The 14393-nt window shown below is 44.5% G+C and overlaps 1 protein-coding gene across 1 annotated transcript in view; it reads left to right on the top strand.

Moving 5' to 3' along the window:
- Nucleotides 1-2328: 2328 nt before the first annotated feature.
- The window catches only part of Ppa1 (inorganic pyrophosphatase 1), a 36636-nt gene continuing 24571 nt past the window's right edge, over nt 2329-14393 (top strand). The window contains exons 1-3 of the mRNA XM_059282188.1: nt 2329-2503; nt 5610-5668; nt 13656-13709. Of these exons, the coding sequence (XP_059138171.1) occupies nt 2440-2503; nt 5610-5668; nt 13656-13709 (177 nt within the window). The 5' untranslated portion in view covers nt 2329-2439. The remainder of the gene's footprint in view (nt 2504-5609; nt 5669-13655; nt 13710-14393) is intronic.

Raw genomic sequence — 14393 nt, 5'->3', positions numbered from 1 at the left:
GATTCCCTGGAACTAGAGGTACAGAATGTTGTAAGCTTCCTGTGAATGTTGGGAACTGAACCCCGGGTCCTCTGCAAGAGCACAGAAAGAATGCTTTAACTGCTGAGACATCTTGCACCCCTCCAGCTCAGTGTTTTCAGACAGGGTCTTACTGGAGAGTCTAGGCTGGTGTTGAACTTGTCATCCTCCTGTCTCAGCCCCCCAAGGGCTGAGATTACCTGAGCATGCCATCAAGCCTGGCTGAAGAAGGTCCTTAAGGCCTGTGGGGCTCATTACCCTTGCTGGCTAGGGAAAGTTACAATGCACAGGGCTGGGCGTTTTACTATAGTGAGTACTGATTGGCTCTCTGAGTATCTTTAATGGATCAGAGACAGAGAGTTAAGTCCAGAGGTCAGGGAGACTAAATTACCTCACCTGGCTCTGAGGGAAAGTGCATGTAGGCTATTATTATTATTATTGTGTCATTTCTGTCCATTCAGTCAGAGATGAAATTCAGGGTTTGTCCAAGAAAACTGATTTCATCTGCTCAAAGACAAAAAAAAAAAAAAAAAAAAAGACAGAGGGACTCAATCCAAGGTGCAGCCCTTAACATATTCCCAGACTGGGTCCTGCTTACTATTATTATGTGCAGAGATTCCTGTCTTCATGCCTACACTGTATTACCGACTAGGCCATCATTCTACTATATATATTTATTTGTTTCTGCCTACAAGTTCTGAAACAGTGTGGTGTTGTGTTCAAAAGTAAGTGAGTCACAACCCTCTGAAAATTAATGGGTGTCAGCAGGGTGAGCAATCGGGTGGAGGGGCAGGGAGGAACACAAACTAATGAGAAATTTATATTTACTTTTTTTTTTTTTTTTGAGACAAGGTCTCATGTAGTCCAAACTGACCAAGGATGACCTTGAGCTCATGATCCCCCCTGCCTCTACTTCCCAAGTGCTGGGGCTACATGTATACACAACCATGCCAAATTAATTTTACTAGGTTTTTACTTAATACTTGGTTTATACATTCCATTTTATATAACAGACATTGTTTTGAAAATAGTTTAAAGAAAACTGTCTTTAAAATACATAGCTAAGCTGGGCGGTGGTGGCACATACCTTTAATCCCAGTACTCCAGAGTCAGAAGCAGGTGGATTTCTGTGAGTTCAAGGCCAGCCTGGTCTACAGAATGAGTTCCAAGACATCCAGGACTACAGAGAGAAACCCTGTCTCAAAAACCAAAACCAAAACCAACCAAACAAAAAACCCCAACAACAACAAAAACCCCAAACCAAACAAACAACCATAGTTAAACAATATTTTAAAAAGAAATTTTGCCTATCATTTCTTAAAGTAAAATTAGCTATTTTTTTTAAATGTGGATAATTTCCTGGGCTATAATTAGATTTGTCTTACTTTGAGACAGTCTCATAGTAAAGCATGGGGTGACCTGGAACTCACTATGTAGCTCAGGCTGGTCTTGAAGTTGTGGCAATCCTCCTGCCTCAGCATCCTGAGTTCTGGGGTTAAAGATGTGAGCCACCATACCAGGCTTATAATTATCTATCTATCTATCCATCCATCCATCCATCCACATATATTTAACCTTAAGAGGACTGGGACATTTAGTGATTTTCATAGCCTCACACTTTGAGGCATAGTGTCTGGCCTGAGGTGGTGCAACAGAAGTAGGAAAACAAGATCCAATAATCTACTCCTGAGAGAAACGTCCTCCAGGGGCTCTGAGTGCACTCCCGGGCCTTCCCAGCGCCTCAAGCTCAAGTCCCAGTGGATGTAGGGAGAGAAAAATCTGCCGTCGCCGGGGAGGGCAGGAATAATCGGCTTCGGACTGGCCCAGGCAGAACCCACCATAAGAGAAACTGAGTCAGGGAGATTAGTAAGAGCAAATTTGCCCCGTGTCAACGGCTGTTAAAAGGGAAGAGCGGGCACTTCGCTGGTAGCTCTAAGACGTGCCAGCAAGTCACAGCCTCCAGTTTTCAGAGCTGGGTCAGCCAAACCCTCAGCTTTAATAAAGACTGCGTGGGAAGCAGGTGGCGTATCAAGGCCTCCGGAGATAAGGAACTCCTCTGCAGGGTGTGAGCGGAGTCAAAGGTGAGCGCCCCGTGTGCGTCCCGAGGGGTAATTGGTGCTCTAACCGGCTGACAGCTTCCAGAGGGCAGCCGGCGCCGGCCACGTGGCCCAGGCTGCGAGCCAGGGGCGGTCCTGGGGGGCGGGGCGTGCGGAGGCGCGCCGGGCCGAGTGCGCCTGCGCCGGTGGGCGGGGCGGGGGCAGGGTGCAAGCCGAGCCCAGCGTATTAAAGGCCCGGCGCGGCGACCCGCTGGTAGGCTCTCTGTGCGCAGGCGCGATCTCTCTTCTCTGGTCCGGCTGCCCGGGTGTCGGAGCTGCGTGGTTGTGTGGCTGTGTGCAGCGGTGGCGGCGCGTCTCGGGAACCATGAATGGCTTCAGCAGCGAGGAGCGCGCCGCGCCCTTCACCCTCGAGTACCGCGTCTTCCTAAGTGAGTGGCGGCGGCGCGCGGCCCGGCCGCTCATTCATTCCCGACCCCTCGGGGCAAGCGGGCGGGCGGGCGGGCGGGCGGGCAGGCGCGTCCCTTCCCCTCCCCTCCGGCGAGCGGGCGGTGGGGGCCCGGCGAGGGCCGCCATCCCAGTGCCCACCGCGATCGCTCCCTCCAACACATCCGAACTGGGGCCACGTGGGAAGGGAAACCACTGAGTCACCCTAAGAAGGTGCCCGGAGGTGACAACAGTCACCTTAAGAGGATTTGTCCTCAGAGCATCGCGGGCCGGGAGGGCAGCGATTTCCTCAAGACCTTAATTCGATCGCGAGCGGGATCGAGCCCTCCCCGGTGTTGTAGAGATGGGAAACTGAGGCCCAGGTCTTGCCGGCTCGGCCCCCTATGAGCAGCGCTCCTGGCTGGTGCGCCGTGAACTATCTCGAAGCACTGATGGCTGGGAGTGCTCCCAAGGAAACTGAAAGCTTTGCCTCCCCAGGCAGACAGGTGACGTTACATCTGAGAAGCAGGAGGGGGAACAGCCAGGTTCTTAGCCCCGGTGCAGGGACCCGAGTCCTGACGTACTAGTTATCCCCTGCCCTGCACTCAGAAAGGTGGAACCACTCTGCCTTCCAGGTCTTCCACCTTCTGCCTTGTTGGTCTTGGAAGCTACCTATCTGGGGTTTCTCTTTAGCCCAGCCCCCAGCTTCCAGGTACACATTTATGGTGCTAACGAAGGCCTTCCATTTTGTAACCTCTTTATGGTTTATTCGGAAGGGAAGGACAGGGGTATCGAGGTCTGAGTGGATGAAGGACAGGGCAGTAAACACTCCTGGAAAGAATGTTCAAGTGCCTAGCAAATCGAAGTCTGGTTTGGAGCGAAAGGGACAGTGAATTCCTAAACTTACACATGTAATAAAGATTAAACCACCGGGGGAAATCCAGGAAGGGTGGGCCTCATTTTAATTAATTACAGAATTAAACAATAAGGGAAGCTTGTAGGAACTTTGGAAATAGTGTTGGCTCCAGAATTTATCAGTGGAACTTAAAGTGACCCTTTGGGCGGATCACTTGTCTTCAAGCTATATGTACAGAACAAATTCCTGTTTTTAGCTTAGATAATGTATTGGCGGTGAGTGTTTGGTTGTTAGTGGAGAACAAAGCCACTCTTCGACTTTGGACTAGGCTAAAGTTTGTCAAAGGGACTGTCTGAAACGTAAGAAATACCAATAACTTAGAACCGCTATGTAATTTAACCAGTTCTGGTTCTTTAAGCTTTTTAAAAATGATGAGTTTCAAGGGCAGTGATGGCACATGCCTTTAATTCCAGCACTGGGGAGACAGAGGCAGTCCGATCTCTGAGTTCAAGGCCAGCATGGTCTACAGAGTGGGTTCTAGGACAGCCCTAGCTGTCCCACAGAGAAACCTTTTCTCAAAAAACAAAACAAAACAGAAGTTTCTTAGTATTTTTCCTCTTTTTTCAGGATGGGGGTGGGGACACAGGGTTTTCCTGGTCAGCTCAGCCTGGTTTCAACCTTGGCATCCTCCTGCTTCAACCTCCCAGCTACTAGAATATAGGCCCAGGCACCAAACCTGACGGCATCCATTCCTAATAGAAATAATTTTTCTTTTCTTTATCGTGTTACATATTCTAGTCTCTTCAAAACAGATAAAACTGTCCACTTTGAGCTGAGGACAGTGATACGTGCAGCCCTACACAAAATCATAAACTTGAGACATTGTGGAATTAATTTTGGAGTTTTGGGTGGGGAGGTAACTTGATGGCAAGATTCTCAATGTGAACCTTGTGGGTGACAGATGTCAAAAAGTTAGGTGTGCTTGGTGTTAGATTATAGAGTCACAACTAATGGAAAGGATCCTGGAGATAATGGATGTTCAAGGTCTACTTTGATTCTTAGACATGAGGGAGCGCAATGGTGTGGACAGATTCTCAGGTTCTCTGTAGAATGGAAGGGAGGGTTTTGGTTGCTTAAGCTACATCCCCAGCTTTAAGGAAGTTTTAAAACTACATTTACTTTCTTCTTATTTATTTTTCGAGGCAGCGTCTTAGGTAGTCCAAGCTGGCCTCAAACTTACTATATAGCCAAAGGATGACCTTGAATTCCTGATCCTCCTACCCCAGTCTCTCAAAAGCTCAGGTCATAGGCATATGCCACCAACTTGAGCTAAAACTACTTTTCAGATAATGATAGTTCTAGGATATAGAAATTGCTTGTGAAGATGTTATTGTGACTAGATCATTCTTAAGGAAAGTTGTAATGTTGAAGCAGATCTGAAGTGTCACTTAAAACAGCATGCATTTCTAAGTTAATAAGTTGGTGGGTCTCCTTCCTTTCCTGCGAGTATTTCACCAAAGCAGTTAACTGTAATAAGATCAGTCAGAAGCAATTTGATCATCTTTTATATAGCAAGCCCTTCAAGGCTGGGGGTGAGAGGAATATAATGAGGTCCTTGCTCTCATAATAGGAATTAACGCCGAGTGTAAGCAGAAAGAGCACATGGGCTGAAAGCCTGGTCCAGGAGAGGGGTTGGAGAATGTAAAATATGCACTAGCTGTTTGTTTTTAAACAGGATCTCTCCCTCTCTAGCCCTGGATGCTATAGAACTGATGTGTAGACCAAGCTGGCTTCAAAGTCATAGAGCTCCTTCTCTCTCCTCGGTGCTGGTTGGTTTTGTTTCATTTTTTTATTGTTGTTGTTGTTTTTTGTTTTTTGGGTTTTTTTTTTTTTTTTTTTGGTATTTTTGAGACAAGGTCTCATGTAGCCTAGCCTAGGTTGGCTACAGTCTTATTACTACGTGGACAAGTATGACCTTGAACTCCTGATCTTCCCAGTTGCTGGGTTTATAGGCATGCAGCTACCAGGTTCAGCTGGAAAGCATTTTCCTATTTTTTTGGTTTTTTCTCCCTCTGGTATGAGGATTGAACTGAAGGACTTGTAAGTGCTAGGCAATTGTTTTACCACTGAGCCGTATCCTCAGCCCCTTGTTTTTTGTTTTGTTCTGGTTTTCTGGTATAGGAAGAAAATCTTGGTGTCAAAAGTGCATTTGGAAATACAACCATTCACAACAGCTTTTCTTATTTATTTTTCAGAAAATGAGAAAGGACAGTATATTTCTCCATTTCATGATGTTCCGATTTATGCAGAAAAGGTAAGAATTCATGTCATTTGAATATGCGCTCGCTCTCTCGCTCTCTCTCTCTCTCTCTCTCTCTCTCTCTCTCTCTCTCTGATCTCTTTACATATCTTGGATGTCCTGGAACTCACTGTGCAGACCAGGCTGGCCTAGAACTCAGAGATCCACCTGCCTCTGCCATCAGAGTGCTGGGATTAAATTCATGTGCCACCACATCCAGCAAACATGGGCTCTTTAATTAGTTACCTAGTTGTATATTATGAATTTACTTATATCTCAGTAAACACTTGAAATGCCTCATCTGCTGTCAGCTAAAGGTTCGTTGAGTAAGGAAGAAGTCAGTATTAAACTATATCATTAGATTAAAGCAGCAGCTAGAAGTTGGGGAAGGAACAGAAGCAGTGTTTAAGCTGCCTGCCTGTCTGTTTGTGTGGGTGGAGGGTCACATTGGTATGTGTGTTGGGGACTGAAGCCTTCCTACTGTATTAATGGTTTCAAATGAACCCGGTAGCACAGAATTTTGATTGTGGGATGTTTATGAAACAGTAAAAATAAATTGCGTGAGTACAGGAAAATTTAGTAGGTTAGTGAATTTGCAAACAGTGCTAAGAAAGGTAAGTCCACAGAGCTCTGAAAAGAAATGTCTGTTCTTGTACACGCCAGTGAACTGCAGGAATCTGACTTTAGCACAGGTTGGTAGGTTTACCACAAGTTAGTAAGAATCTTTACTTTCCTAGGAAAAAAGTCTATGGCTTTAAATATTTATTGTCCTTGGTAGTACATTGCCATTTTTTTTTCTCTCTAATAACTAGGCAACACACTTAAGGCCTCATACTTACTGGGAAAATTCTTTATTGCTTGACTTTATTCCCAGTCTATATTTTCAGTTTTGGCTGGGCATAATGGTTCACACCTATAATCTCAGTGTGAGACAGGAGGATTGCCTCTAGTTCTAGACCAACCAGGGTCAGTTGAAAATAAACAAATAAAAAAACCAGCTTAGGTTTTATGTTTATTACGGCAGGAGGAGATTTTACTGTGCAGGACCTTGACACCCTAGAGCTCTGATTGCTTTTATACCTTTCAGCCTTTCCTTGAGGAAGTACGGTTTACATGAAAGACAAAGCCTTTTGAGTTGTAAAAGTTGCACTCACCATTGAAAATTAATTAAATTAATTTATTTATTTATTAGTTTATCTATCTACCTACCTACCTACCTACCTACCTACCTACCTATCTATTGGAGGCCGGTGGGATGTGTGTGTGTGTGTGCGCGTTTGTGCGTATTAGAAGATGACATGCAGGAGGAGTTGGCTCTCTTTCTGTCATGTAGGTTTTAGGAACCAAACCCAGGCTCTCAGACTTGGTGACATACACCTTTACTCTCTGGGTCTTCTCACAGACCTTCAGTGACCTTTAGCTCGGTGTTAATACCTAATCCATGTGGATTCTATAGCCGATGTTGAATAATACTGTCAGAGTAAAATCTTCACCTCACTCTCAAAGCATTACTGTTCTCTTAGAAATAGATCTATAGGAGTGGTGAGATGGGTGAGGGTGGTAATGAACACTTGCCCTGGAAGAAGATGACCAACTTCTGACCTGTACATTTGTGGTCTGTGCATGTGCACATACACATACATACACATATACACACAATAACCTTTTTACAGTTAAAAAGAGAGAAATAGATGTATGCATTGAGTTATACTTCTACTAGGAAGTGTGCTGACACCAGCACACTGGCACACTGGCAAGAAATCCAATTTGTGGGTAGCTTCAGAGGATCCTGTCTGACCTAGGCCCCCCCCCTTTGGAGGCAGTGGAGCAAACAAGGCCAATTATGTACTGCAGTTACAGGAGGGACCTCTAATTGGATGTCTTCCCCCATGGGAGCTTCACAGTTGTATTTACTCAGGTTCTCTGATTTGTTCCTTATGATTTCCTGAAAGCTGATATATGTGTTGCTGAGCCCTCCCCACCTCCCCCCTCAATAGAACTGTCTTATTTGGTGGCTTGGATTATCTATGTATGGTCTATCAGCATTCACACCATACTGTAGCATGCTTCATGATAATACCTCAGGCCCGTCTGAGCTAATGAAGACATAGGAAATGGAGTCTGGGTTGACTGATGGTGCCGTTCATTGCCCATGGGTTTTGTTGTTGCTTTTGGTATTTTACTCTTTTTTGGGGGCCCACCACCCAGCTCCCAAATAAATCACACACAGAGGCTTATTCTTAATTACGAATGCCCAGCCTTAGCTTGTTTTGTTTCTAGCCAGCTTTCCTTAACTCATCCCAGCTATCTTTTGCTTCTGGGCTTTTCTCGTTCTTTTACTTCTGTAAATCTTACTCCGTTGCTGGTTGTGTAGCTGGGTGGCTGGCGCCTGGAGTCCTCCTCCTTCTCTGGCTGCTAGATCTTAGATCGCCAACACTCTTCCCAGATTTCTCCTCCTATTTATTCTCTCTGCCTGCCAGCCCCGCCTGTTTCTCTCTCCTGCCTCCATACTGGCCAGTTCTTTATTAGACCACCAGGTGTTTTAGACAGGCACAGTAACACAGTTTCACAGAGTTAAACAAATGCAACATAAACAAAAGTAACACACCATAAAATACTCTACTACACATGGGTGTGCTGAGGAGGGAAGGGTCTTGTTACAGAGCTGGTTTTCCATGTTCACAAGAGGCTGGACAGTGTTCTAGCCAACGATCACCATGGTTGTGGCTCCTGCTTGTACAGCATTTTTTAAGACACTCCAAAATAGGAAACAGAGATGACATTTTGGTGTCCTGCAGAACATCATTTCTTAGAGACAGTGAGGTCTTGCACACCTGTTGTGTCTGTGATGTGATTACTTAAGAATCTTTTTCATAAGAGTAAAGACTCCTGTGACAACTGGATTTTAACAATGTTCAGACTATCAGGGCCTTCCAGTTTCTGTGTACTGCCCAAGAAGCCGGAAAAGGTTCTTTTGTTTTTAAGGAAGTTATTTAATTGAAATACAAATAAGGGTGTGGGTGACAGATGTTATTTTAGATTACAACAAAAAAAAAGCAACCTAACCTAATACAGAAGAGTGTAATTTAGTCTTTTTTAACTTAAAAGATGTACTCTGTGTGTGTGTGTGTGTGTGTGTGTGTGTGTGTGTGTGTGTGTGTGTGTGTGAAGACCCAAATGCCACAGTGCACATGTGGCAGTCAGAAAACACCTTGGTGGAGTCAGTTCTCTCCTTCCATCTTGGGTGGGTTCCAGGGATCCGGCTCAGGTTGCTAGCCTGTGCTGCAAGTGCCCTTACCTCATGAGGCATCTCACCGCCTCTTCCTGACCCCAGATTCTAATGTAAGTGTACGTGAGTTGGTTTTGTGTGGAGTTGTAGGTTGTGAGAGTATGCCCCTAACAAGTGACAGTATACTTTAATGGCTCAGTTCCTCTGCAGAAAAGTGTCCAAGGACTTGGAGCTTCTATTTTGTGTCAGACCTTTCGGTCCTAAAATACTGGGTTTGCTTCTACGTTAGCTAACAGAGGCCAGCAAGATCAGGAAATTCTTGGAAATCAGGTGTCCTGCTGGATTCTGTCCAAACATAGTGGACAGTAAAGAGGAAGGCCAGGGAATTGACTTAATTTTGATTTGTTTTGTTAATTGCAGAAATGTCCTTTGTGTCTCTAATTCCGGTTCAAATTTAAAAGCAGTTATCACTCAGAATATCTTCTAAGGCAGGCCATCTGAGATAACAGAAACAAACTCAGACCAGTGTAAAACTTAACCTGGTATAAACAGTATGGAACACTGGGTAGATAAAGATCAGTTTGATTCTGGGTTTGGTTTTGGTTTTGGATCTTATTTCCTCTCGCTGCTGAGAGTGGAACCTAGGGTGTTGTTACACTGTGATGGACACACGCTCTACCACTAAGCTATATCCCTAGCCCTCTTTTCATTTTTGAGACAGGATCTTATGAAGTAGCATAGCTCATTCTGTATCCCAGGCAGACTTTGATCTCACCGTCTTTCTGCCTTAGCCTCCTGAGTAGCTCGGATTAGAGGCAATTTGATCAGGCCTATTCTATACAATGAAAGTTGACCTCAAACTGCTGATAGCCCCGGCTCAGTTCCCCAGGTTTCTATTCACTCCCATCAGGATTATAGGCATACACTGCCACACCCGGCCGAGATCCACACCGTGAATGCTCAGCTGTCGTGACTTGGTACTGTAAATTTAGAAGTTTGGTGTTTCTTTGGGCTGTGTCTCCAGTGCTCATGTTAAACACTAGTACTGACTCTGTTCTCAGGCTCTTGGTGGGCATGTATAAATACAAAGCTGTCTCTTTAATTCCATTGCAAAAAAAAAAGGTCAAGCTTTTAATTAGATAGACTGCTGCTTAAATGCTTAGTCATTACAAATCATAGGCAAATTTGACAACTGAGAACACAAAATCTTGCTTGATTTGTAAAGAAGAGAATAAAAGATATGGTTAGAGTATCTAAGCAAGTGTCAATCATTCGATAGTATTTCTGAAGAGGAAACAGCGGCTTGGTCTTAGTTCTTATGGCAGATGAAGTTATTTCTTTATGTAGGTGCCAATGGCCATTTGTGTTTCTGATGAGTTTGACCAGGCTAAGTGAGAACTTGAATCACAAGACAAAGGAGCTCCATTCCAGCATCCCTAAACTGAACACTCAGGGAGGCTCAGATTTCAGAACATTTTGAATTACTGGATCACATGTGCTGACCCAGTAAAGCCTGTGCAGATATATCAAAGGCTAAAGACCTCTGAAATCTGAAACATTTATGGTCCCGACCATCTTTACGATTATTTACAGGAATGACCAATCCATGGTGCAGGTGTACAGGTCAGAGGACAGTTTGTGGGAATCCTTCTCTCTTACCACGTGGGTTCCAAGAACTGAACTCAAGTTCCTGGGATAAAGCACCTTTATCCCAGGAGCCATCTCACCAGCCCTGGTCCAAACAGTTCTCAGAAGGGGACACTCAGCTTGTATTACTGGAAATTTGGTGTGCGTATTTAGTTTTGTTGTTGTTGTTTTGTGTGTGTGTTTGTGGTTTTAATCTAATAGGTTAGCTCTCTTGACTCTGAACACAATTTGTTGAGCAGTAGTCGCTTGGTTGATATATTGGTATATATCACATTTTCTTTGGTTGAAGAAAACAAGTCTATATCTATATCTATCGATCGATAGATCGATAGATAGATAGATAGATAGATAGATAGATAGATAGATAGGTAGATAGTACTCTACAAAAATATCAGCAGGCATGGCAGTCACAGAAGAATCAGCTGCTCTAAGTTACAACTCCAGATGAGTAAGAGGCACAACAGTGTCAACTTTGGCCATCATATTTTTCTCAAGTAGACTCTCACACTTATCAACAAAATAGTTCAGAAATTTATTTACTTTTTTAGTTTAGTTTTTTAGAAAATGTGATGAGTGTTTGCCCGCATGTATGTCTGTGCACCATATGTGTGCCTGGTGCCTGCCTGGAGGCCGGAAGATCCCCTAGGACTGGATTACAGATGGCTGTGAGTCATCATGTGGGTGCTGGGAACCTAACTGAGGTCCCTTGGAAGAGCAGCCCATCTCTCCAGTCTGTGATTCACTTTTAACTGCTTAGAGCCTAGCCTTCTATAACATAAGAGACTGAAGATTAAGGGTTCAAATCCCGAGTCTCTCAATGAGCAGTGAGTAAGGGAAACGTTCCAGAGATGGTGAAGCCTGGTACCTTTGTAAGAGCGCTATCCTCAGGCTGAGCATGGTGGCTGGCGCAGTCCTATAATCCCAGCCACTGGGAGGCAGAAGTTGAGTTTAAAGCCAGCTGGGACTGCGTAGCCAAATCCTGTCTCGATCAAGACCAAGTACCGTGATTGGACAGGAGCATTTCCTTATAAATGCAGTGTGAGCTCTTCTGATAGTTTTCAAACTCTGGAGGTGGGCGGTCAGGGCAGCACTTATTTATTTTTGAGGCATGGTCTCATGTAGTCCCTGTTGCCCTTGAATTTGCTGTGTAGTTGAGGATGACCTCAGCTGCCTCTGCTTCCCGGTTGCTGGAGTTACAGGTGTGGACCACCACACCTGGTATATGAACTGCTAAGAGTCCAACCCTGGCGGCCTTTCCTTCATGCGAGGCAAGCCCACTACCAACTTCAGTGCATCAAGTGCCCTCAAAATTTTTGTTTCTGAGACAGGGTCTCATGTAGCCCAGGCTGGCTTCCAACCTGTAACCAAGGATAACCTTCAACCTCTGATCCTCCTTCCTCCATCTCCCAAGTTCAGGGATTATAGGCATGCGCCATCAAGTCTGCTTTATCCAGTGCTGGGCATGGAACCCAGGTTTTCATGCATGTTGGGTAAGTTCTGTAGCAGCTGAGCCACATCTCAGCTTTTTAAAATTTGTTTAGCTTTTGTTTGCAGTAGAATTCTTTTCTTACCATTTTTCTGAGGATTTTTTTCTACTGATTTTTTTTTTCTTTTTTGTTTTTATAGTTTGTGATAGTAGGCAATTTCAGCATCTGTGTGTATTCGTGGTTTAACTTCGTTAACGTGTTCAGTGCCATTCCCAGCCTCTGGTTAGTTAGTGATTCAGTTCTTCCTGATCTTGCTCTGCTTCGTCGCTCTTGAACTCCCAGCTCCTGCTGTCACAGGCTCACACCACTCTGCCAGGCACTACCTTTTTTTTTTTTTTTTAAACAGGAGTGAATTCTTTCTTTGGTTTTGCTTTTTATTTTGAGATAGGGTCTCATGCAGCCCAGACTAACCTTGAACTTGATATGTAGCAGAGGCTGGTCTTCTGAACCTACCTCCATCTCCTAAGTGCGAAGCTTACAGGCATTTGCTTTTCCAGGCATTATATGCCATTCCTTGGGGAGGTGGCAAGGAGGAAAAATTAACAACCAAGTGCTTGAGTGTCTCCATTAATCTTTCATGCTGCAACAGCGCCGCCTTGTGAGCCTTCGGGCTATTGCTGCAGGAAACTTAAACCCAGGGCTTTGTTTTTATTTCCTTCCTTTTGTTTTTTGAAATGCTTGTCCTTTTTGTGGTCCAAGATAGCTTCAAACTCGTAATTCTCCTGTTCCTGCCTCCCTTGTGCTGGGGTTACAAATTCGGACTGCACCTGTCTGACAGATAAGCTTTTTATTAAAGAGCAATTGCAGATTGATTTATATGCACCCTCATAAAGGCTGTAAACTGAAATACTTCATGTAAAGTCTTTTTTTTTTTTATAGAAATCACAGTTCAAACAACTTGATGCTCAATTTCAGTTAAAGTGCCATTGTCAAATCCATATTTGATTTGATGTGTGTATTTGTAAGCTGTTGGCGTCTAGGGATTTTTGCTTGTGAATATATCATTCACCGTAGTGTATTATACAGTTTAAGCTGTAATTATCCGAGAGCCCCCACCAGCTGAAATATCAGCGTGTGCTCCTCTTGTTAATGTCAAGCTTCTAGTTCTGTTTGGAAGGACTTCAGAAAATGGCTGAATTTGAGAATCATGTCAGTAATCCAGCTGATTAATGTTGACACCGAACTTGAAGCAGGCCCAGGTACTGGGCTGGTTCGGGGTTTGTCTTTGTCCCACACCTCCTGAGTAATACGGGACACTGCAGGGAACAGCAGCAGCCTTTGGAGGTGACTTTCCTGAAGACAGCCTGTTCTAGAGAGAGAAATTCTCTTATGTTTGTTTAAAAACTATCCTCTCCTTCCAGGAAAGTTTCTTTTGAGAAATTCCAAATACTTCATTATGAAAAATTTAAAACATAGGAAAGTTTTGAGAATTACATACCGTAAATGACCATGCACCTGCCGCCTTGATTCTACTATAATGTGTTCCTGTGTTTGCTGTCTTCTCTCTCTCCCACCTTTGTTGGAATTTAGTTAACTTCTATTGTCAGAATTAACCATTTAACTTTGAAAGATACAGAGTGTGGACACACTGACTAAGAACGGATGAGTTCTGCTTTTCTACAGTCTCTTGTCTTTCCAGGATGTATTCCACATGGTGGTGGAGGTTCCACGCTGGTCAAATGCTAAAATGGAGGTAAGAGAGATCATCAGACTTGGTGTATTAGTTATTTCTATGAGATGAATTTTATTTTGTATATATGGGTCTGTGAGTATGCCATGTTGTATGTTGAGGTACCTTCGGGGGCCAGAAAAGGGTGTAGGATCTGCTGCAACCCAAGTTACAGGCAGTTGTGAGCTGGGTGTTGGAACTGTGCTGGGTTCTTCTCCAAGAGCAGTAAGCTGTCTTAGTACTGAGTGGTCTGTCCAGCCCCCAGCTTATTAGTTTTTATATAGCCAAACCGATTTGCTTAAAGATGAGAAATATTTAGACTTCTGGCTTCCTATTATCTAGTCTCAATGTGTTTCCCAGGTACATCTCCCGCTTCAGCCAGTCTTTCTCTGTTCCGGCTAAACTTACCCATGTAACAACAAATACGCCCCAGACTGCTTCCCCAGGACGCTGCTTCTGATGGCCCCAAGGCCAGTGTCAGTGTTCCCTTCTCCGTTTCTTGTCTTTCCTTGTCGTCTTGCAATGAGCTGTCCCTGTGTAACCCAAGCTGGTTTTGATTCCTTTCCATCCTCTTGCGTCAGCCTCCCCAGTGCTGATCCCTCAGGCACGTGTGGCCACACCCAACTGTCTCCCCATCCCTAAACCTACCACGGACTCCTCTTTAGCATCTCAGCCAGGAAGCACTCTCTGGCTTTTGTTGAATTTTGT

Source organism: Peromyscus eremicus, chromosome 16_21 (assembly GCF_949786415.1).
Source record: "Peromyscus eremicus chromosome 16_21, PerEre_H2_v1, whole genome shotgun sequence".
NCBI lineage: Eukaryota > Metazoa > Chordata > Mammalia > Rodentia > Cricetidae > Peromyscus > Peromyscus eremicus.
The sequence above is the reverse complement of the archived record's forward strand: the minus strand, read 5'-3'. Positions and strand labels throughout refer to the sequence as shown.